The 25,596-nt window shown below is 35.5% G+C and overlaps 1 protein-coding gene across 2 annotated transcripts; it reads right to left on the bottom strand.

Moving 5' to 3' along the window:
* Positions 1-245: 245 nt before the first annotated feature.
* Tango6 (transport and golgi organization 6) lies at positions 246-25,570 on the bottom strand. Of its 2 annotated transcripts, none has more exons than XM_071591960.1 (11): positions 25,489-25,570; positions 25,235-25,366; positions 25,025-25,160; positions 23,804-24,056; positions 19,000-19,503; positions 15,364-15,600; positions 12,539-14,305; positions 11,094-11,298; positions 9,890-10,041; positions 9,232-9,345; positions 246-4,158 (listed from the first exon to the last, which is right to left on the bottom strand). In XM_071591960.1, the coding sequence occupies exons 2-11, from the start codon at positions 25,293-25,295 to the stop codon at positions 3,973-3,975; spliced, it is 3,615 nt and encodes a 1,204-aa protein (XP_071448061.1). In that variant the 5' UTR covers positions 25,296-25,366; positions 25,489-25,570; the 3' UTR covers positions 246-3,972. The 2 variants fall into 2 exon arrangements, with proteins under 2 accessions (XP_071448061.1, XP_071448063.1); XM_071591962.1 differs by having other exon boundaries at positions 25,235-25,363; positions 25,489-25,545.
* Positions 25,571-25,596: the final 26 nt, after the last annotated feature.

The raw sequence follows: 25,596 nt of genomic DNA, 5'->3' as shown, positions 1-25,596 counted from the left end.
ATAGTTCTAGTTTCTGGAGAGCACCTTATGAGTTTAAATCCATGAGATGACCCCAGCTCAACCCTAGCTCTATCATTAGCCAGCCACCAATCTTTCTGACAAGGAAAGGAACCAGTCCAACTACCAAAAATGAGTGAATTTCACAATCACATTTTTAGCCAGGTATGCCAAGCAACCATCAAAACAACCTAATACAACAGAAATACAAGGAAGCAGAGATGACACATTCGAATAACATCACAGGGTTCAGGGAAAAATATAAATAAATTTTATTAAATGAAGAACCACCAACTTCACATATTATTCACAAATGTCCTGGAAGAAGTTTTTTTCTATAAATAACCATTCTACATGGTAGAGAGAATACATTTAAAATAATTTTAATCGACTGTCACCATCCTATACGGTGTGAGCTTTTCACTTCACAATCCAGCACATTAAGTTTTTACTACACTCACAAATTGTTAATTGCAAAATTGAGCCCAAAGGTTTTGGTTGGGGTACACTCTCCTGATGTCATGTATCCCAAATTACTGGAATCCTTTGTACTTTCACTTAGCAGAGACTAGAGACAATGAGTTCCTCACCTGAATTGCATATACTCACACACAGTCCTATTAATGCTTGCTAATGCGAACATTACAAAGCATTTTCAGAAGTTTGACAGACAACCCCTAATACATACAATGTATATATATGCCCTCACACCATTTCATTGATAACAATACAGCGGTTGGAGAAAATCAACTTTACCTTCAGGATTTTTCCATGGAGAGATGGTGAAAGAATAGGGCATGAGGTATAGGAAAAAGAGAATTTTTAAGTGCTAGTAGGTACACGTATGGAGTAGGACATGATTCTGAAACGTGATTCTGATAAGCAAACAGATTCCTTTACAATGAGAAGATTCCTATACAGGGTAGCTACTCTTGTCATAAAATTTCAAATTCAATGGTACTGATTAATTTCAGAAAAAAAGTCACCATTTACAATGTAATTGTAAGGAATATTGTGAAAAAATTTTACAGTTTTGATTAGCATGATAATACAAAATTTAATGTTAAAAATAAGCATATGTCATTCACATTAGGATAACATAACATTCCCAGCTCATGGACTACAACCTTGACAAGGTGATGGCCTTGTACAATTTCATGGCCCCAAGAGCTGTGCTGGCAGAAGAAATGGTATTTTCTCCTGGTAGGGTCACTGGGAGGATTCCAAAGGAGGAAGGAAAGATGGGTGCTGAGCATTTTCATAGGCAATGGGATGTTGAAGACTGTGATAGAGGGGAGAATGTTAGGAAAGCGAGTAAGGGACAGAAATAGGGTAGAAATATTGGATGCAATGAAGGGAGGAAGCAAGTATGTGGAATTGAAGAGAAGCTTATAGCAATGTTGGATACTGGGTTGTGTTTTATTAGGAGAGACAAGGAAATTGTTGCTGTGCCATATGGTAGCTCAAGTCTATCCATACTCTACCTTAACCGGTAGATTACCAATAATAATAATATTTCATGGGGCTATGGTTGTCTAAAGGGCAAAAGCACTGGGATACTAAGCAGAAGGAAGAGGTTTAATTCTGGGGGATACTTGCAGACTGTAGGGCCTCATAGGGCAAATTAATCTGTTTGAAAATATGAGAAACTGCGTGAAGAAATCTGAAGTTGCTAATCAAATCTTCAATGATTTTGGCATACAAAAACCTTAACATTGATCTCAGATCATGGGAAATTATTCACTTCACCCAAGACGTATTTAATTAATGCATTTTGCTCATTATTTTCACATTAATATGATACATACTCAAGATACTGTTTTACGAAATAAGTTTATTGAGTTTTCCTAGCACCAGTAAAGCTAAATTTCCTAATTAATAACTGCTTATACAAAGATCAATTAAAAACAAAAGTTTCACGGCAGTGGTGCCCCTCAGAGAAAGCATATTCAATAACAGGATAAATAGATTTAATGAAAAGCAGTCATTATAACTTGTCATCAACTTGACAGCAGCATCATTCATAGGTTCTTATTTAGCATGCAGTCATTGCCACCAGGTTGTGCTACTACAATAATCAGTGAGTTAAAAATCTGAATCATAGAAATGGCAGTCTGAATGCTGTGAAACTGTTCAACGCTGGCAAAACCAACATTCTACAAAGAGATAGGCAATCACTGTTAAGAAATAGATGATGAAAACCAGAAAAATTAAAATTTGTAATAACACCTTCAGTGGGCCAACATATGATTCATTTAATTTGCAGGAAAAAATAGACCTGATTTCATTACCACATCAAAATATGATAAAATGGATGAGATGCCATGGAACAGTAAATACAGGTTTGAAGATAAAATTCATGGCTAATTAATGGTTTTCTCTTAACTTTCAAAATTCTCAGTGATTACTGTGAAGGTCTTCACAGTTTCATTGAGGAGGGGCCACCCTGCTTTGCCTGCCTCTGGAGCATGAGTTGGACAAACCATGGAAATAACATACTCTTGGTGAAAAGACTACAATTGTCTCGAAAACTGTGGTTAAGTTAGTGATTAAAAGGTACTTAACTGAGTTAAAGAGGTGAAAAATATTCAATGCAAACATAAACAGCTAAATTCATCAAGCCATGGCACATGATGAATCCAAAGGAAATGATGGAAGAAAATGGATAAAAAAATATAAGGATATATCAGGAGACAATTATGGGGAGAATTACTTCAGTCTTGGCTACAATAAGCAAGACATAGATATTGGGGTAAAAGATGTGAATTTAGATAACTCTTTGCACCAAGTACAAAACTCCTCCAGTGAGGAACGATTATGGTAGAAATGGAAGGCTGCTTTGAGCTAAGCCTTTTTCCTAGCTACAGAAAATATCAGTAACCCTAGGCCATAAGGTACCAAGATAACCTAAAAGCCACAATGGTTCAACTAGAGGATTGGATTTACTTTCAGATTACTGCTACTTGTTATTGGTACTGTGCAGCTGCAGATGCAGTAGGATTTACAGAAAGTAGCTGTTAACTGCGACTTCAAGATTATCTTCTTGATTGACTTTAGAGTTTATTTGCAATCAACTTAAGAGAGCCCTTTTTTATACTTGTACATTAAATTTAGCTAATTTAATAAAAAAGGACTTACCACAACACAATAAATTAATATCCTCAAGTTTGCAGAAGGATTTGCAAATATGAAATAGGGAGGTCAATTGGAAATCTGCCGTTAACTCTCTTGAGAATTTTAAATTTGAAATAGAAAATTTAAAAAAAGTCTACGATCAAAGTCAATCAAAAAAAAAGTTTTTTAGCTTTGATAAGGAAATCTCATGATGGCATAATGAATATTTTCAGGGCTTTCTGTAATCACATAAGATGGGAATGAAAAAATAGGTACCGATGGCATGCCAGAGAGACCCATTCTTCCATGAAGAAGGCAAAATATATTAGTCAATCCACTTTACTTACCCAGAAACTATGAAAGTTCTACTAAATTAAAGTTCCAAGTTACTCTTCATGGATGGAATTCAGCCTCAGAAATAAACAAGTGACAACATATGCTGTTTCACAATGGACTAATATTGAATTTTTCACTTGTTAGACATAATAATATTCCTCTGTGCATCACTACTTCCAAGTTGCCATTCAATGATGAAAAAGGCCACAGTTGGGCTAAGATTACAGCTACCTTCAAATTCCAACGGTCAATTTGCACTCAGATGAGACTTGATGAAGCACAGCACATAATTTGACCAGAAACAATTAACTATCGGCAAAAATCCTCATCATTTTAATACTTAATATCAGCTGATGTTATGACACTAAAATTATTGCAATATTCCACAAAAACATTCTCCTGGTCACCTAAGATGCTCAATAATGAGTTTGCAAAAGAAAAATGAGAATGTGAGTAAATTGGCCATCAAATGAAATTACAGGCTCTTACCAAGGGATAAGACAACTAAAAATGAAGAGCCTTGACTCATGATGGTGGGTCCAATACAAATATTTTCTTCTCGAGTTTCTGCGGGGGAAATAGAAACTGCATTGTAATGCGATCCACTTCTTCCAATGCAAGCTGAGCATGCAGTTGAACAACTTCATCGGGATCATTTGACCTCACGGACTTCAGTGTCCTATACAACTCGGGTAATATATTTTCCAAAACCTGCAAGAAGATAATAAATGCCACGTAAACATTACATAGAAAAACAATTTTGAGTTCATTTCATGGAAGACATGACATGACACTAAACAGTCCAAGACCAAAAATTTTGTCTCTTGTAGGAACTTGGCATGCATACAACATCAAGCCATTTGATTATGATTAGCTTTACACTTAAACAAAATGCTGCATATTGCCGATCACTTTCGGCACTGGCAATGAGAAAAAGTTGCAAAAAACAGAATGTGAAACACAAAACAGCAACATGCAACAATATTGACTCCATGTGCACACAGGTGATTTGTGTCTTAGTCAGTGAAAACTTTTAGCCCATTGACGCACATCGACATATGTGCTGACATGTTATCATATTTTCACCTTCAAGCACCATATAATACCAGTTTCAATAATTTGTCATTCAAATTGCATCTTGATGGCATTTTTTACAATTAAAATCTGGTATATAATAAACCAGCTGTTTCTGGACTGTGATCACCTAACACGAAAATTCACGATTTCGGCATCTAAAATCTTGGAAAATGTTATTTATAACTTACTATAATCTTCAAAAACTGCATGTAAACTGATTACAAAATCGCATACAACAGCACATAAAGATATGTAACAGGAGTTATGCATGTTTGTGTCCCAGATTTACTGAAAGCATGCTTGACATTCATTACCATAATCTTTAAAAACAATCAACTTATCTTTTCATTACCAGAATAAAAATATTATTCCAGGACAATAGAATATGAAGCAAACATTAAAACTTAGCATACAACCAATATAATCTTCAAACAGCATTAAAAAAAGCTGATAAGCCTCAATATTAACTGAAATGCAGATTTATTGAATATATAAAAAAAATGCCAGGCAACATGTATTTTATTTGAACACACTGATAACCTTTGTATTTGTATCCTTCTATATCATTGCTATCATTTTTTTATAAAATATCTTCACCTTAGGCTAAAATAAAATGGAAAATAAAATTTTATACCTCAATATACTATAACTTGGTCACTATTTAACTGTTCCCTGCATACAACAATTCAATATTGATAACACTGATATGTTTCCAGAAGCTATTTCATTAATTTTTAAAAATAATCACAAATTTGCAGTTAAAATCTGATTTTTTATGCATATTACCAGTTATGTATATTGAAAAATCTACAATGGAACCTCGCTCAGCGATTAATTCATATAACGAACAAAAACATTAGTCCCGAAAACAACTCACTTGATGAGTGCCTTTGACAAGGAGAGGAGAATTCCCAGAATTATTGCATGCGTGCTACTGCAGTTTGTCTCTAGCACTCATTCGACTGGCATCTATGTGTTGCCAGTGATCATACATTTTTCCAAACTTGTGTTGAAACATATTATTATTAATTTTTTGGGCAAAGTTTAATAACGGTTTATGCAAAGTTTAATAATATTTTGTGCATAGTTTTAAAATTTACCCAGAATAAAAATTCTTAAGAAGAAGGCCATGAGAGTAAAAATAAAAAATAACTGTAGAAATGAAAAGTAATACCATTGCAAATCAGCAAAAAGGTGCGAGCGTGGCTGATCAAGTACACACATCAACAATCGGTTGACATCAACTATAGGCCTTCTCTTCAAGAACATGGACAAGCCTAAGGAGATAGATGCTTCACTTACAGTGACAAGAGTATCTATGCAATGGTTACGAATTCTCAATGATGTAGAAAGATTGCTTCTCGTATGCATAAACAAAAAGCAATTGCAATGCAACACCATTAACAAGAATATTATTTGTGAGAAGGGGAAAGTGATTTTTGCCAACCTCGTTAATAAGATGTTAGGATCATCAACGTCTGAACAAGTACGTATTTAAGAGGAGCCATGCATAGCTCAAGAGGTTAACGAGAAGAACAGTCATCCACACCATTGTGAGGCATGGTGAAGCAGCAAGCTCTAAGAGCCAAAGGCAGCAGAGACCTTCATCAGTGACTTCAAAAAGCTTGTAGATTCAGAGGGTTAGCTGCCACAATATGTTTTCAATAATGACAAGATGGTTCTTTTGGTGGAAATAGATGCTGAAGCAAACCTATGTTTGTGCACATAAAATTAGAAGAGAATGAATTGTCCAACTACAAGGCAATGACAGGCCATCTGACATTGCTATTTTGCACAAATGTAAGCGGCAATTTAAAAATGAAGCCCCTACTTGTTCACCCTTCAGAAACTCTACGAGCCTTCAGGATGTGTTAAGTCCAAAACAGCAGACTAAATGTGATGCGGAGGTCATGGGAAACTTATGCATCATACCATGTGTATGAGGGTTCACCATAATTTTCTTTTAAAACCTAGGACATAATTTTTTTTCAGCAGGGAACGCATTATTGTATTCTATATTAATTTAATTGAAAAAAGTTTTTTCGCTCTACAAGAAAGATGGTGGAATGGCTCATGCTTGTATTATAAGGTTACACTGTATATTGTACTCCCAAATATTTTCACATGCTGTCTTGTTGTTAGAAAAATATTGCTGGGGCTGTTTTTTATAAAATAATTAACTCATAAAAATGTAATCATTTCCTCCATGAGAGCAACACAATGAGTGAACAAAATAGAGAATTTCCAATATAAATATGCATATCATTCAATTATTGCTTCAAAAATCCAAAAGAAGGTCCACTCTGTGTCGGGAGAGGTTTGCCTATACTAAGCCTCATCTCTCAATAAACTACCGTAAAAATTTCAGCCATATAAACTACGCAGTTTCATGATTGAATCTGCAAACTTTTGTTCATTTAGAAAAATGGAAAAAATTAGTGTAATGCTATAATTAAACACTTCTATTTAAAAGACTTAACAGCAAAAGAGATCAAAGCCAAGTTGGACTAAGTTCATGACACATCTACTCATGTGTTTGTGACTGTTTACAATTGGGTGAATAAATTCCAATGTGGCCATACATCCACAAATGATGCACATAATTCAGGATGTCCAGTGAAAGTGACTTCCTCTAAAATCCACAATATGACTCAGAGGGATCGATGAATCAAAGTTTGTGGAATAGTTGAGGTCACAGGCATATCAAAAGGTCAAGTGATTTCAATTTTGCACAAAAAATCGGGTGTGGAAAAAATCTTGGCAAGATGGGTTTGCTCTCAGTCTACAATAATCATATGGTTGATTTGGAGGCTGGTTTGGCACTTTTTCATCACAATCTTGACAAGTTTCTGAATTGATAAACAACTGCGAACAAAACATGGATACAGTACTACACTCCAGAGACCTAAAGATCGGTCAAAACAGTGGGTTCCTTCAATCAATCTGACTCCAAAGATGGTCAAATCAGCTGACAAGGTGGTGGCCACGTGATGGGATGCACATGGTATCATCCACATAAATTACTTGCAAAAAGGACAAATGATAAATGGAGAGTATTATGCATCTTTACAGCAACATTTGAGCAGAGGAATGAAAAAATAAATCTTCATTTGGCAAAGAAAAAAATTTTCTTCCATCAAGCCAATGCACAGGTGCACACCTGTGCAGTTTAAATTGCCAAAATTATTGAATTAAAGTTCGCATTACTATTCATCCACCATATTCACCAGATTTGGCCCCAATGCCTTTCTTTATTTCCACACTTGAAAAAATTGGCACGGTAGAAAACGATTGTCAAAAGAGGTCAGTGCCTACAAAGGTGCCTATTTTGAGCACCTTCCAAAATCATACTTTTTGGAAGTCTTAAAAAAGTTGGAGAAATGCTGGAAAAAGTGCATCAGGCTGAAAGAAGATTAAGTTGAATATTTAAAAAAAAATCTACCCAAAATAATTTGTTTTTATATTTTTTCTGAGGACTTATTGAACAACTAATGTGACTTCCTAGAATTTCAGGCAGTAAAATTAAAATTTCTGATCTTCAAAATGAAGACCTGATATTTATCATTAATTATGTAACTAGGCCATATTATCAAAGCATAAATATGCTGTTGCTGTCATCTCCATCAATTACTGACTGACTTGGATAAGAATCTTCCATTGTAACCGTTCGAAGTCACCAAATGAACTGCACTGAAGTGACAAGATGCATCTTATGCTAGAAATCTACAAATGGGAGTGTTGCAGGTGGCCTAACATACATATAAATAAAGGTTGAACATTGAACAGTAATGATTTTCCTTTCAGATGGGTTAACATGAAGTTTGTGAATATAAAACAAAATATGATATGCTCCAGCAAAAAAATTCAAGAAAAATACAGTTTAAGTTTAGCAGATTGTCCTTCATGTTAAAAAACGTATGATTCTGGAAGCCAGGAAACTATCTAATATTTCCCAAATTTCTTAATTCCCATCTTTACAGATTTAAAAAAAAAACACAAAATTCAAGGAAATTCAACCCTTATGAATATTGAGGACCTACTGTAAAATTAATAACTGAAAATAAAAATTTGCTCAAGGGAATGAGCTGCTTACGTTAATCAGCTCTATGAGTGGTCATCTGACATGCAGAAAATTTAACCAAATTGGACTTTGACTTTTAATACAGCTCTTTTTACCGGAGACATAATACTAAGACTTTCGGATGTAATGGATTCAGTGTATGGATGAGGCAGTATCTGCTGACCACTATCCCGGAAAATTTACTCCTACACTCTGACTACTGAGTGTTAACCAATGGTATCTTAATGATATTTTACATTTTTTTACTAATTCTAATCTTATTTAATATTATCAGTAATCACCATTGAATTGTGACTATATTCATGGAAGCTTTTGAATGATGCAAATCTAACTAATAGCAGATTTCTTTCTGAGAATTTCTCATTCTTTACAGCACACTGTTGGTATAATTTTAATACATGTGTATCACCACATGGAAAAGAATATACTATACAATATAGCAAGCAAACATTTCAATTTTACAATGCACAATAATCTAAGTTACTAACTTTCTCTCATCAATCCTTCAAAAAAAAATTGACTGATGTGAAAACTAAGAAAGGACTATGCCAAACCCTTATTCAGGTTCTAAAGATCAAAACAAATTTCCCACCGCTGAGGTAGTTTCAATAAAATGTGAGATTTACCTTGAAAACTTCAACACCCATTCCCTGAAGTAAAAGAGTAACCACAAGGACTGCAGCTCTTCTAGCCTCAACAGCAGAATCAGTTTCCAAAACACAACGAACACACCATAGAACCTAGTTAAAAGGAAAAAATGGTCACGATGATGCAAAAGTGCAAGTTTTGATACATTGATGCAGATAGGGGATGGTGGAGGGAGTGGTGGAGGGGGTTGTGGAAGAGGATAGTAGAGGAAGGAGGGTTGGGTAGTTGATGGGACAGTGGAGGGGTGGAATTTTTTTGTAACATAGATTCATGTGTGTGATGTTGAACAGGGAAGCAATATAGAAAAAATACATAATTAACAACATGTTGTCTCTGTCTCTTGGCAATTAAAATTTCTAAAATTTCATAAGCACAAAGTTTCTTGCTCCCCTCTTCACAAAATAATACATAAGGTACACAATTGGCATTGCGATAGCATTATAGAGTTGTTGAAAAGTGAGAAGCACCACTGTTTTACAGCATAAAGCATGATACATTGTACCATCACTAGAATGTGCAAAATTTTAGAATCAAGAATAGAAAATTTTATAACTTGATTATTTAATGAATGAGCTCAGGGCATGTCCAATGACTGATATGTATCTGGAAGGCAGAAGGATAAATCAGTATTCATACCTCAGTAGTGATGGAGCCGAGTTTAAAAGACAATATTTTGCAGACTTCACCCAAATTAGAGAGGCTTGATGCTCTAACCATTCCATCCCCATCTCTGACGCCACCCAGAAAGGAATTCAACAGAAGGCAGCTGTACTTGGGAGCCATTTCACCTGAAATTTATTTGTAAGGGCAAATTATAAAAGTTTTAGTCCAAGTAAATCCTGTTGTTATGTATGCTTCAAGTCCATAAAAGGATGTGACAAGGAGCATAGAAATTTAGCCAGCTTTAAATGAAGCTTCAACTGTAAATTTAAAATGTCTTGCAGCAACATATGAATTTTAATATTGAAATATAAATTACTTTATGAATATAAGCTATGCCCATCTTTGGACACAATATGGCATAAGTACAATGAGCTAAGAGGTGTTTTTTCTAGAATTAAGAAATGCTAATCAATCACTACATGGCAATAGCTGAGAAAGATATAACCAATGGAAAAACTAGGTAAATTAAACTAAACAACGATTTAGTCGTAGAATTTGATGGTTCCTGACTCTACTTTGAGAAAATTTAAGATCACTGAATTAGTACAGTTTTCATTTTTTCAAATAAAATTATTAAAATGAAATAAATGGAAACTTTACTTATTAAATGATTTAGTTGTTGTAGTGCTAACATTTTATTGCTGTTTCAATCATTTCTCTTTCTCATTTGAACTTTAATTTCCCTAAACTATCCTTCTAGAGCCCATAAAACTCAAATGTTAACAATATTTTCCCACTAAACAGTCTATGATTGTCCAAGTGGACTATTCAAAAGTTCACATTTTTTACAGAAAATCAATGGAACACAAAATTTGCACATAATAAAAATTTCAAAGGCTCTTAAAAAATTGTTATTTCACGTCAAATTAGGTTACATATGTCTTGTATTTCACATGAAAAAAAAGACTAGGATGAATTATAAATATTTTTTTTCAAAAATGAAGACTAGAAAGAATGCAGGGACTTGGGATTAAGACATAAGTATTCAGAACAATGTAGCAAAATGAACAAATTATACAGGTTTGGCCTTTTTCAATTCAATTCGGCTCCTAATGAATCCTAAATTTTGTGATCATAACGTGAACATATTTTTTTCAAATATCAAAGTGCATACTCACTCATCTAGATCACTGACTAGTAAAGCATGAAATTTAAGTAACTTCCTCAAAACACTCACCCAAAGTGCGAGTAACTCTAAGAAGAGCCTCTCCAACCTTAAGCCGAACTTCATTAAATGCGGTGTTACCAGCCTGAACCACAGATATTTCTGCAAACTCATCAGAAAGAGTTTCAAGTACTTGATCAGGAAACAAATAGCCTAATTTCTCCAATCCATTGATTGCAGCCAAATAAATGTAGGAATCATCATGTTTTAAATTTTCCTGCAATCATTAAAGAAATATTAAATTTCAAACCCATCAGAAGGAAATGTGGCATCGTGTGAAAGATTAAACAGAAGAAACTAATCCAAGTGACAAAGAAAACACACCTATATTGGAAAAAATATTTAAACCAATACTGCAACGCAAATAAGCGCAAAAATCTGTTATTAATTACTTCAAGATGAGGTGTGATGAATAATTTTGAGAAATGGTTGGAACATAGCCAGAGAGAGGGAAATTGTGTTCAACAACCTTGCACAGTGCATTGGAATATGACTAACCATTTGACTCCTCAAAGCATCCATTACTTCTAATTAATAATGAGAAAATGCAGTGAGCTGATTTAGTCACAATTCATTCAGCTAGTAGTGTGCTCTCTTGAATTTGTAAGAGTGTGCAATCATTATGGACAGTTCACCCTCAAATTTGATTGAAGTTTCATAAAGAATACAAGAAAGGTTTCAAAATGTTGGAAAATACATGCGGAAGAGGCAATGAATAAATCAAAAGCATTCCATGGTGTTATGATTTTAAAAGATGTAAAATTAAGATGAAGATGGAAAGCATTCACCATCATTTGGAAAGAAAACTTGACTAAAATGTTAGTAATGCTAAAGACATTGCTTGATATTACCTGCATTTTGGTAGGAAGGATATCTATACGGAGTTAGTTTGGGATTTTCTTGAAGAGTAAGCAAGACATTTTGATTTAAAAATTCAACATGAATAGACTTGCAATTTAGCTGCTCATCTATCATGAAATTTATTGAACAGCCATTTAATGTAACCCAAAACATGCACATGGAGCCCCATCCAATATTATTCTATATTTGAAACTAGTAAAGTAGTTAGCAGCAAAGGAACTACTTAAAAAAAATGACTTTTAACAGAAATTACTAGAGATTTTGCAAAAGTTACAGAAAAAGGGCTTTTAAAAATTCTGAAGCCATGGAGAAACTGCTAGGACTTGTAAATTGATTTGTAGTTTGTGGGTAACACTGCAACAAAGTTTCATTTAACTCTGATCTCAATAAGACTGGATTTCAACTTACAATATTTAGATTTCCTCTCACATAAAAACATTCAGTAGAGCACATGGCTTAGCATAACAAATAAGTGCATTAATGCTGATGACAAAATGATTACTTTGCATTGCAAGTAAAGGGAAACTCATCAAAAATCATAAAAGACACAAGCCAGGTTAGAGAAAGGAGGGCTGAAAAAAAATCAAAAATATTACCTGAAATATTTGTAGCAATGTAGTCTGGTGCCTCAGGGTGGCTGGGTCTTTGCATGATAGAAGCTTTGACAACATGATAAGGGCATGCCCTTTCAGGTGCACAGCGTTCTCTTGAGTCATTGCCAGTGCCTCTTCAAATTCAATGTCTCCCTCTGATGCATCTTTACTTTTCGAATCTTCGGAGCCACTGCATTTCTTTGCTCCATACTGAAATTCATTCTCAGATTGTTTCTCATTTCTAAATTCCCTGGGACGAGAGCTTGTTGTTTGTTTGTCCTGAGTCCTGACACCAGTATTCTTCGAACCACTCTTACCTCGTGTTAAAATGGCACAGGCAACATCTTCAGCCATGGCTCGGACTTCGGGACATGAAGATTCCCGCCTGAAAGCACGAACCTGAGGTAGAATCTCTCGGAAGGGTACCCACCACTCCTGCTCATTCTTTTCTCTTGGAGACTCACAGAGGCTCTTCAGGATGAGCAGGGTTACCAATACAAATTCGGAGTGACTCTCCTCAGAGGGCTTATCTCCCTGTTCCTCGTCTAGGACACTGGTGTCATCCTCGTTCAAACCAAAGTCCAAAAATGATGGGAATGGCTCACTATCAGAAATGTTCAGAAGTGTTGAGTCACAATTTCTCTGAGAAGTCTTCCTTTCGTCACCGGGAGTATTGTTCCCCTCCATTCCTTTACCAATCCTATATTTCTTGAAGACTTTCTCAGCTTCCTTTGCCAAAAAACCTCCCAAAAATGTCACCACATCCTTGGGATCACTAATGACCTGTTCTTTAACAGAGGTAACCTCGAGCAGGTGGCAAAGCAACTGAGTTGCAACTGACTGCTTAGCAATTGAAATCAACCAATCATTTTGTTTTTCAACGTTTTCACCTCCTTTTGGCAAAGCCTGGAGCACATAACGGAAGATCACTCGAGCAGCTGGTCCATTGCTTTCACCCGACACCAATTCAAGAAGGGGTGAGGAACCCCATCCCAACTCCTCACTCCCTCCAATTTCAACTACTTTGCCGGTGTTCTCAATGTCCAAAGTTTTCTCCAATAGCTCTTTCATCAGGCTCTCCTCCATGTTTTTTGGCTCGCTCGAATCATCATCAGATCCTACTCTACTCGCCATGTTCTTTAGACTCTCAAATGAGCTGGAGCCTTCAAAAAGTACTGAGTCTAGAGCACCAAACAGCACCGAGTCATCGGGACAATTGGTGATGAACTTCACCAGTAGCTTTGAAATTGTTGAAACACTGTCTGCACCCAATGTCTTGTCTCGGTATTCTCTGAGCAATATGCTGAAAACTGGAGCCAAGAGATTTGAAGGGAGAGACATCCCAGGGTCATTTTCAACAAAACAAAAATAAAGAACAGATAGGCAGTGATTGACATCCCTATGTGAAGATGAATCATTCATTAAACCATCGCCCTTTTTAGGCACGGTACCCTTCAAAATATCATCTGTCCTCTCATCAGCAACGGCACTTTCACTAAGAGAATTCTCCAATTTCACACTATCACCACGATTTGATTTATCTTTCAAATCCATTTCACTGGACTCAGCTCCTCTGATTTGCTGGCCACCACCATCATGGACCAAGTCTTGGGGATTCATCTTCAACAACAGTGGTTCCATCAAGGGATCAATAATGTACATTCTGCATATTTCTTTTTCAGCAGCCAATAGCATGGAAATGCAAGTAACACCAGCTCTGGCATAATTATTACAATTTTTCAAGTTGTTTGCCGACAGCAACTCAATAACCTGTGGGAAAAAAATACACCTATTTAAGAAAATTTTAAAAAATTATGAGCAGCTAAACATACGAATGTTCCTGAATTTTAAAAATTCAAGAATGCCATAAGCCATGATTCACCTACTTGATCCCATTTAGTGCAATGCTTTGTCTCTATGTACCTTGATTTTTAAACATAATATTTTATACAACCTTTTATACTAAAGTGCAATGGAAGTTAAATTGCTATTTTTGTATTTCCTCGAAATATTTTGTACTGCTACTTTTTTTCTTTTTGAAGGTTATTATGTAGGTTTTGTAGGATACCTTGTATTACATATTACATATTATTATAACTATTTCGTATTAATTATTATTATTATTATTACTTTGTATTGAAATTGGTTTTTAAATTTATTACAGGTAAGATTACCTTAGGTAGATTTTGGATGGACACAAGCTACCAAATAGGACAGTGACAATCCCATGTCTCACCTAACGAACCAACCCAACATCCTATGCTACAACAAGCCCCTCTTCAACTCGGTATACTTCCTTCCTCCCTTCATCTTGTCCAACATCCCTATCCTGTTCCGGCTCTTTCCTCGTTTGCCTTACATTCTCCCCTCTGTTTTAGTTTTCTACATGCCACTGCAAATCAATATACTTTTCATCCATTTTTCCTGCCTCCTTATGATTTCTCCCAACAAACCCACATCTCTTCGCCCACCGTACCTAGCACTTCCTCATTTGTTTTCCTTTCCTTCTCATTCAACACCTCAGAGTTTGTACACCATTTTCAGAGACTTATTGGCAGGTGTAACTTAAAGCAATCTGCATTTGTCTCAGTAAAGAGTATGATGGCACCTTGGAAATTATGCAAGCTATTACTAACCACAGGTAATTAGTGCAGAATAAAATTAAAACCCATTCCTGTAATTTGACCTGTAAGGGTCTGGAGAGTCTTTACTGGTAATTTAGACCAATACTATTGAAGGATAGAGCTGGCACTCTGAGTCAATGAAATCATAAATCATTTTAGCTGCAAGAGAACAGTCAACTTCTAAACACTTGGTCAGTAACCTACCTGCAAACATATGGCTTTACACCACTCCACGTCATCCTTTTTAGAACTGATGGCCATGGATACCAGCTTGCCAAGAACCATGTGCTGGGCCCATGAGTCCGTGGTTGGTTGAGGAACTGAGAATACATCACAGATTGCTTGCACAGTAGCAAGTATCCCACCTTTGCGAAAGAGGCAAGAATTCAGAAGACTGGCACAGCCACGGCGGAGCCAGACAGGGGCCAGCTTTCCTTTCCCCTGGGAAACAAAAATTCATATGATCACGCATAAAATTATAATATCACACCAAAAACATGGCATCTATATAAATCGTAATAAGAATCATAACAAGATGCCATAGACCTTCACTACCTCACGATATTACTCAGAATTGAATTTTAATGGAACTTGTTGAATAACCAAAAAATATGCCAAGTTGTAACTAAGGAAAACAATGATCAAACTAAAAAGAAGGCTAGTACAAACTTAAGGCTAATTCCCACATAATGGGCTACAAAAATGCTAGCCGCAGATTCCGCTCAGTGTGAATTATGTCGACAGCATTGCCACACACAGAGATCACACTATGATGGTCCATGCCAATTACCTCAACAGAATACATTATGAAAAATAAATTTGAATTTAAAAACATGAATAGCTAATAAGAGTGGTCACTGCTACATCCAATCACACCACTTCACAAGACCAGGTGATGGAAGCAAAGAGAAGCAGAAGGAAGTAGCGGATCATACGTTCTACATGGCTAGAGATAAGAAAAGTAAATTTCATGCATTCTTCAGGTGCCTGAAACGTGATTAACAAAGGTCTGTACATATTTTATAAGTCAACATTGGACTTGAGGATTAGATAGATAAAAATGAAGTGTAACTTCAATGAATAAAAGTAATTGCAATTTTAACTGTACATTTTGGAGATTCTAGGTCTCTTCAGTTAAATATTTATTTATTCTGTAGTACTATTGCATTTGTTGAAGATTTTTACATTTTCCCACCCCAATGAAAAAAAGTAAGCACACCAAAAGTTTTTTTTTAATCCTTAACATGTACCATATTTAATGACATGAAACATGCCTTTTTTCCAAAATTATGACTCCAATAAACAGCCGCTTCTTATAACTGAAGGTTCAAAATCCATGAGTTAACATTCAATACTGAATGTTATTTTTATCCCAGATTGTCAGTAATACCCATTTTGACTCCATTCTATTTATATTATTATATTTATTTGTATTTTTGCTTGTGTGTATCTTTCTGAAATCTTACATGCAGTTAAATACAGTGGTATTTTTACCAGTCAAAAGATATTACTTTACATGAAATGAAATTGAAGAAATGGGATTTTTTCATCGACAACTTAAAGACTCCTACATCGATACCCTAATGTTGTATATAAGTATTTTAGGCAGGCAGATCCTGGTAAGTTTCAACTCCTTAACGACTGACGTTTGTTAACTTAATATACCCAAAACCAAAACCATTAATTTATCAACAAAACTGATGTTTGTTGAAGGAAATTTGGAAATTTTTAGCATCAAGTCTGGGGCATTAAGTAGCAAAGATATTTTTGATTTCAGGATTACTCAAAATATCAAATAACTTCTACAAAGCTGTTCAGTTTAAAGCTTTCTAGCTGCATTGGTGAGCCCTTGAATTAATATCCCATATCTTTGGGGAGGAGCATCTACAACATACGTACATGCATCTGTAATGTATATATATTTACCCTCGACTGGGACAAGAAAAAATTTTAAGATACCCAAAGATGACACACAATTGTAAACACAAATGCCACCAATTAGATACAAAAATATGACTTATGACACAACTGGGTTTTGCACTCACATTCGTGTGAGATTGGTAATCACCAAATATTCCTGAAGGGCATCAAGCAAAACTATGGTGACTTCATGCCATTTTCACACAATGGATTATGCCCAAACTGCACAGCCATGACCTTGAAATAAACTTTCAAACCATTCTAAAGCAATATAGTTATTGAGAGGCATGAACTGAGTCCTTTACACAGATATAGCTAAATCCATACCATTTCCATCTTAACCAAAGGAAAATTGAGTACCCATTCAGAGTAGGAGTTCTGACAGGATAGTCAACACACAGCATGAGCATTTAAAGTCCATTTTGTGAGAATCAGCCTTCACTGGGTCCATAAATATTACTGACACACTGATAAACAGAGAAATTTGCATAAGCATTACTGATGTACAGATTTCCAATTCACCATCCTTAGGTCATCAGCCAATTCTCAATTAATCAGGAGACTTACTTTTACACATCATGCTTCATTTGATTATATGATTAAGGCATTCACAATATATGATTAAGAATATACTAAAAATGACATAGGAAATCATGAGGAAGAAATAGAGTATGAAGATCAATCAAGTAGAAACTAATGTTGTTTGATAGACCAGTATTTACCAAAGTTAAAGAAATGATGAATGAACGAATATTGGAGTAGTAGTAGTAGTTTTGAGGGGAGGCGACCGACAGCTAAGGTCATTTGCGCCATAGGGGATGGATAGGAAAGGATGAAGGGTGGAGAGAAACCCGGCGTCGGCATTAGCCTACTCTTTTACGAAAGGCGCCAAGGGGTCCGCAGTTTAACGTCCCATCCGACGGACGGCGTACTCACTCAAAGTGCCCTCCACAAAGCACCTCAAGTAGGGATCGAGATACCTCTGAAAAATATTCAACACCGCCGGGATTTGAACCCGCGCCCTCATGGTGGGAAGCCAGTACGTTAGCCCCCGCACCATCTCGATCCCCCACGAATATTGGAGGATAAGAAAGAATTTACTCAACTGTGAAGCAGAATCACCACAGATGGGTAAAGTATGAGATAAATAAGAAGTAAGAAAAGACAAGCAAAAGTAGAATTCAATGATAAGAAACACCTCTTTACTCTGAACTACAAATGTGTGTGAAGCATTATATGGGTATGACACCTGGATTATTGGGACAGAAGGGAAAATGAGATTGAAGAATTTTGAAAAATGATACTGCAGGATAATCCTAAGCAGGATACCCAAGATCAGTTGGGAAGACAAAATAAAAAGTTTATTAGAAGGCAGGGGAAAGTAATGCCTTCTGAAGGGCAAGAAAGGCAAATAACAGGAGGACAAGACTAGCAGGACATATCCTGGTTGAAAAAAATCAACAAGATCAGCCAACTTTCTTATATACAACGTGGTGGTTTTCATAGGTGTAGATTGACATTAAGAACTTCATGTTTTCAACATCAATACTCTTCCTCTTATTCATTTCTTTAAAACAAAGAAAGTGCAGTAATGATGAAATCTGATAACATTAGTACAAGGTAGGATATGAAATGGTGGAGATGGAGAAGGCTCTAATTTTTTGTTAAGCTATTTTTCTCATCCACTTAATTTGTGACTAACACAATTTTCCTGCACAGGGCTAATTCAACTCAGCATTGAAATACTGTCATTCAGCAATTAAAACATGAAATAGAGACATATTTGATTAAAAATATATCTCATAAACTCAGTCTCTATGTACTACCTAAATTCAAGCATAAAATAATTAATTAAAAGAAATTATCTACGACCCACTATTCTACCATGCATATCATTTGTCAAGGAAATCCAAAACTTACTGTATTGCTAGGAGATCCCTGCAGCAATAAAAGATCTCTAATAACCAAAGGCTGATGGGTGTTCATGACCAAGTTTTTCAATTCCCTTGAAAAAAGCTGTTTATCATGCTGCAGCCTATTCCAGAACTCAACAGTCATTTGAAAGTTAGATTTCAAGTGAATGTTTGATAAAGGCTTCTTTTTCTGTTCTTCAATTTCAGAAACCAAAGCCAGTGTCTTCACCTCTTCCTTTGGCTTGGAAAAAATTCTAGTCATCACATCTTTATCCTCAAACTGCTCCGACTTTCCTGTTGAAGATGCTGGGTCATATTTCTGCTCAGCAAGATTTTCTTTGAAACCTCCTTTCCCAATATCAGTGTTAGGCTTTTTTAGAGGAGCCATTGACAGTTGACAAAGAGCAGCCAAAATGTCACAGAGGTGTCGCCTTAAAATGAGGCTACAAAAATATCGAGAATCGATAAGAGAAAGGAGAATCTTGGTGACAGCAGATAACCTTTCATAGAGCTATTTGATAGGAAAAAAGAAAAGCATTGTATCAATATCAAGAGTGCACTGAAGAAGAAATAAAATTTATTTTTACAAGATTTAAGCCCTATGGATGCGAGATTTAAAAATATCTTTGTAACTAGATAGGTGCTTACGTATACACAGTCAAAATGTTCCAGAACTTACTGTGGTTACATTAAAAGCAAACAATATGAAATGACTTGCATAATGTGATACATATGCAACTTTCTGTGAGTACGTGCAATACTATAAAATGTATTATCGCTAAATTATTCCAAGGCCATTACCATCAATAAATAAAGCAATAATAAATGTGTACCGTATACTATTTCATACATTCACACAGCCATTTTTCCATCTTTATCTCACACATATAGAAGAAAGTTGCAACATGTTTTTCTTATTCATTGTAAACCAAAGATTGTGGACACCAAATCAGCAGATATAGTATCACAAGCACACAGCTAACAGGTTAGCATTTGGTTTGCCACATGATGACTGAAGGATAATCAACCAAAGAGGCAATTATGAAACTCACGCATGTATTGCTCAGCTTTAATCAATACAAGCACTTACTTTCCTGAACTACTGCATTCATAGCTCCTGATAAGTCTTGAGCCTTTTTCAAGTAATCTTAAATTTCCATTCTCTTCTGAGTTTACTTAACATCCTCCAGAACAGATCTTAGTATCTCCTCCATTCACATTCTTTCTTCACCAAATATATATTAAGCATACCTGCCACATGCCTCTCCTCCCATACCTTATGTAACCCTTCCCCCTTTATTTTTCTCTCTTTCCAGCCCACTTTCTCCACTGGTTTGTCTGCACTAAAGCATATTGTTCACACCCTCCTTTTTTAGTGAGTGCCTTTTGTAGAACTTGTCACTGAGGTATTCCTCCCCTCTCAGCACCTAAAAAAAAGTTTCTTTCCCATTTCTACATAAAAACTTATATGCTACGCCTCAATTCAGATTCTGTCACTCATTCATAACAACCTAACTTTCTTAATTAATCGTTTTTGGCCCACTCTCAACCAATTAATTCCGAATTCCTTTTCTTCAATCTCCCTTGATACAAACATACATAATTTCCACAGCCCACATTTTTTCACATTTCTGCTAATCAAACATGAAATGCCACACTTATTTTATTTGTTTGGTGGTTATTGTTAAATAAATAAACAGTTAAATCTACGATCACCCAACTTGCTCCTACTAGCAACACTCAGTCAATGGCACTAGATCATAAGTTTTCACAATGATCCAACAATTGAGAGATGATTCTGCATAGGGAGCATTTTTCCATCTTGATATAACTTCACTTTCCTCCTAATGACACTTGTAGTAGTGCAAGAATAAATTTTTAGTCAACAAATACTCCACACACACAGCCCTTTTGAGAGCCACCATTTAAGAGCATCATTTAACAAATGGTGCTAGTATAAATGCACTCAGTAGCAGAAAAATAAAATGTTCCATGCCCGTATAAAATATCATTACTTTTAACAGCAATGAAGTCACAAAACAGGGCAACCTTTATGCCATATTTCATGCAGAATAAGTGTATTAAATTCCTATTTCATCAAGAATTTATGAGAGAAAAATCTTTAGCATTTATTCATTGGCATACACAATTCTATATTAATTAATTAAGGGATTTCGACCACTAATATAAGAGTTGTGTATGCCTACTGTGTTTAATTAAGCAAATTACTCAATTAGAAAATTTGTTGTCTCAGGCGTAACTTTGTGGAATTTGCATAACATATTGAAATGTAATGAAATAATTGACTTTGTAATTCCACACACAAGTGTGTGGAATTACAAAGTCAATTATTTCATTACATTTCAATACTCAATTAGAGGCTTGACTTAATAAACTACTAAGACTAAATATTGTTTGGTACAAGCCTTCGGTAATTGCTACAACAGTTTATTTATTTATTCAGTATTAGTCCGAAAACAGCACATTTTGGCCTTTACATCGAACTATTAACAAAGTTAACAATGGTCACATTTACAAACACCCAAGCCCTAGATGGAGGGAAACTCACCCAGGCGGGAATCGAGCCCGCGACCCTTAGAATGGCAGACGAGGATGTTACCCCGCCGCCACCGGGGTCGGCCCAGTTATTTCACATATAATATGCCAATAAATTATACATAGTAGAGGTCACTACATTATAAGTAATAATATAAGACTTTGTGCACAAGGGACAACAAGCCAGCTATTAACTGTGTTGATCACTCTCCTCCATGTCAAACTGTCATCGTACTTCCCCTCTTCAACGCCCTCCCTCCAACTGATAATTGATATTATTATAAGCAAATATTTTCCTAGGTTTCAGATCATATTTTCCTACTGCAAATTTATAACCTGCCATTCACAATATCTAAGTTTTATGACAAAGACATGATATCGTGAATGCATGATAGGCAGTTGGTAGGATTTTTCATTTTCATATTTGGAGAAATATTGCCATATAAATATCAATATTTTGATTTCAGATTAAAAATATTTTCACTTTCCTTCAGCTACATAAGGAATTGGTAGTTGGTTATTCCTTTAAATAGTGTAAGTGATATTACGGATGTCTTCACTCCCCTTTCCCTTCTGTTCTGTTATGCGTACAGATATTCAAATCCTCTTGACTGCACGATATCCCTCACACTTTCTGGCGCAAAAGAAGTTCAGGTATCAAAAAAATATTATTTTTATATGAAGCAGGTTAACGATAGATGTAAAAAAAAGAGGAAATATGAAATCATGGTGTTCTTACTCAGAGAACTTGACCAAATCAATTCCCATCAAAGCATTAAAGCCCACCCCATTAATCCAGTAAAGATGGTACTCAATCATCCCTCCTATTATAGGTTTCCGACTGTTACACTACATTACACTAGGATTATTGTGAATATATCAGGTGAAATTATAAAGCTGAGTAAAGTATTTTGCACATAGAAAAGGCATGATAATATTCTATTCAATGACACATTTCGATCAATTTACACACCATAATATAATTGTCTTAATTCAAAAATTAACGGGTATGAGTTGTATAAAACTAACAAAGGCTGCATTTGAACCTACTAATTACCAGATAAGCAATTAAACTTTACAAACTGAATGGGGTAAGAGAGGCTGAAAGGAGAGGAAAAGTAAAGATAAATATCGGCACCTGCATGCCCATGATAAAGGTACAATATGGCTTACAGCTGAAGTATGCTGTCCACTGGAAACTACATAATACTTGTGCTATTATATACCCCAGTAGAGTTCAGATTAACATTGAAAATCATGCCACATCTATAACTGGTCAATTCACGTAATGCAGGGCGATCCTATTTACTTTCCCTGGGCCATACAGTACGTTTTGCAGTACTTTTCGTTAACTTGAGAAATCAAATGGCTACCTTGGTCCACTAATGGCCATTGACAACACATAGTTGTTGTTCTCTCATATGTCAGCTTCATTTGATCTTAAAAGTTTGAACAGGATAACAAATTTCTTTGGTAACAAAAAAATTTGCTGAAACACAAGAGACCCTCATTTTTACTGTGTCCACGGATGCCAATCTGTCTTTACTCTTCATTTGTAATCCTCTCAATCACAGGCTTCAAACACATTTAAAGATCATCAATGACAATCTAAAATCTGTTATAGACAGCCCTGAACGGCTTCTCAAATCCATTTCTTAGTACAATCTCTACCAACCGGTAAGCACTTATTACTCTGGGTGGTCACTTCCACATTGTCACTCACTAAATGCCCACTTTTCTTCCATCTCTCTTCCCTCCTAAATTCACTTTCTGACAGCATGGATCTGTATTCTCTGTCAATGTTTTTCATGAATTCTGCATTTCCTTTAATATAGTCTGGCAATATTCATATGTATTAAAGCAATTACAAATGACACTTAATGGGCTAAAATGTTTGTCACCCAAGACTTACACCACCTTCCCTCAAAATAATTACAACTCTCTACTCGACTTTTGATGACATTTTGTAACAATTGGCCTTGTTGATGTTTGTATGCGTACATCTCTGATTTCATATTTTAATATACGTGTCACTATTCATTGGCAATACTGCTGTATGCAGACAAGTTTTCAAACAAATAAATAAGCACATAGTTATAAGACCAACAGGTAAGTTTCAGAGGGGAAATAGCAAAAGAGGCCATCTCCCATACGTTAACTTGTTATTCCCTGTCCTCTATACAATCCCAAAATTATGTACACGTCAAAATATTGACACATTCAGTACTTATAGTTATAATATAAAAGTATACTACCTCAATCACAGAAATTGGGCTATTTTCGGCAACTGAACTGGTGCTCTTAACCCACTCAGCTGTTGATGCCGAACATCTCTTTTCAAGTGGTATACCAACTCCAGGAAGAAGACTAGGCAACAGACCCAAAGATATCACAAACTCAAATGTTGTACGTATTGACTTTTCCTGGCGGACGCTCAGCATATCTTCAGCATTTCCACATTCTTTCATAGAAAGGAAAATATGTAATGCCAATACAACCCATCTCCATCTGAAAAAAAATCCACCAGGCAATATTCATAAAGATTGATGGGCTATTTCACTTTCTCTTATGGGATTAAAGATGGCTACAACAAAGCATATTTTTAAATAATTTTCAGCCAATGACAGAGTGAATAATTAAATTGAAAATGTTCATATCATTTTTCTTCCCATATATTTTGTAGGTAGACAACTAAACCAAAAATTTAGCACCTATTTCCACCGTATATTCAACCAATTACAAATATTTTGACCAAACATTTGTGACAAGAGGAACTAAGAAAGCAATCCTTAATCACATTAAAAAGTGCCAACCCCATTTTATATTTTAGTGATATCTTATTTTTTATTGTAATACTACTTTTGCTTGATCAAGATGAAATTTAAATTGATAATTAATTTCGAGTGGAGTACGCTATAACTCTAACGCTCCCATTTTATCAATTAATTCAGTCAGCCTGTTCACCACCGACACTGCCTCTCAATCATAGCTACGATCGAAAATGCTCCCTCACATTGGCAAAATGACTCATTGAGAGTCGTAACACCCCTCTCAATAGTCACTGATTCAATGCTCGATATGCCATTTAGATTATAATTAATGGAGCAATATAGCCAAAGTCATAGGGGCCCAAAAAATTAACTTCGTAATTTCTTTTAAGCTTGACCCCATTATTTGTCACATTAATTCATAGAATTGGTATGAAAGTACACGTCGTTAGTAAACATAGTTATAAGGATAAATTATGCCCATTTCATTACATAAACCATAGTAATGCGCTCACAATTAGGGTAAGCGAATTTACAAGGGCCAATTTCAAATCATCTAAATAGAAACTCTCCAATTTCCTCCACGACCCAAAAGTTTATTAAAGAATGAATACGTAACCCACATTCACCTTTAATCAATAAAAATTGGACCAAAAAGTCCACCACACAGATTAACAGCAGGCTAAAAAAAGTGCTCGGTCCTCTTACCTCACATCGTTTAAACCAGTTTCCAATCCATAATTTTTGACGGTGGTCAGTTGGCTCAACTCTTCTACGGAGAGACTTTTACATGCGTCGATAATATTGGATGCAAATTTTTCCTCTAGGTCCGTAAATTTATTACCTGAAATCAGCGCATTATATTGTCAATCCATTTCAGCACCCATTAATTGTCACATTACAGTTGGCCAAAATTACCTTTAGGAGGATCTGTTAACAAACAGAGAGCCTCACAATAGCATTTAATTGATAAATTCATGGTCAGTATTCCAGTTGAATTTCACATTTTTACACCACTACTAAAATATGGGAGCTTGGCTGGTCCAGCTACTATAAAATGCGCCGTGACATTTACATGAAATAATAAAAGGGGTTCAATTAATAGAGACCTGAGGTATTAAATTATTTCTAGAACACCTTCCCATACGTAACGTCAACAACGCAAAACTTACCTCAATAGTCATTCATTCTCTCAGAGTAATTTCATTCCATTCTTACACAAAATCGTCTACAAACTTTCATAAGCAATTCCCGCAAAACGTTCGTGCGCTGCGATATTC

This window comes from Hetaerina americana, unplaced genomic scaffold (assembly GCF_022747635.1).
Source record: "Hetaerina americana unplaced genomic scaffold, ioHetAmer1.1.p SCAF_5, whole genome shotgun sequence".
Lineage (NCBI taxonomy): Eukaryota > Metazoa > Arthropoda > Insecta > Odonata > Calopterygidae > Hetaerina > Hetaerina americana.
Note: the sequence above shows the minus strand (reverse complement) of the source record. Positions and strands in the feature narration are given on the sequence as shown.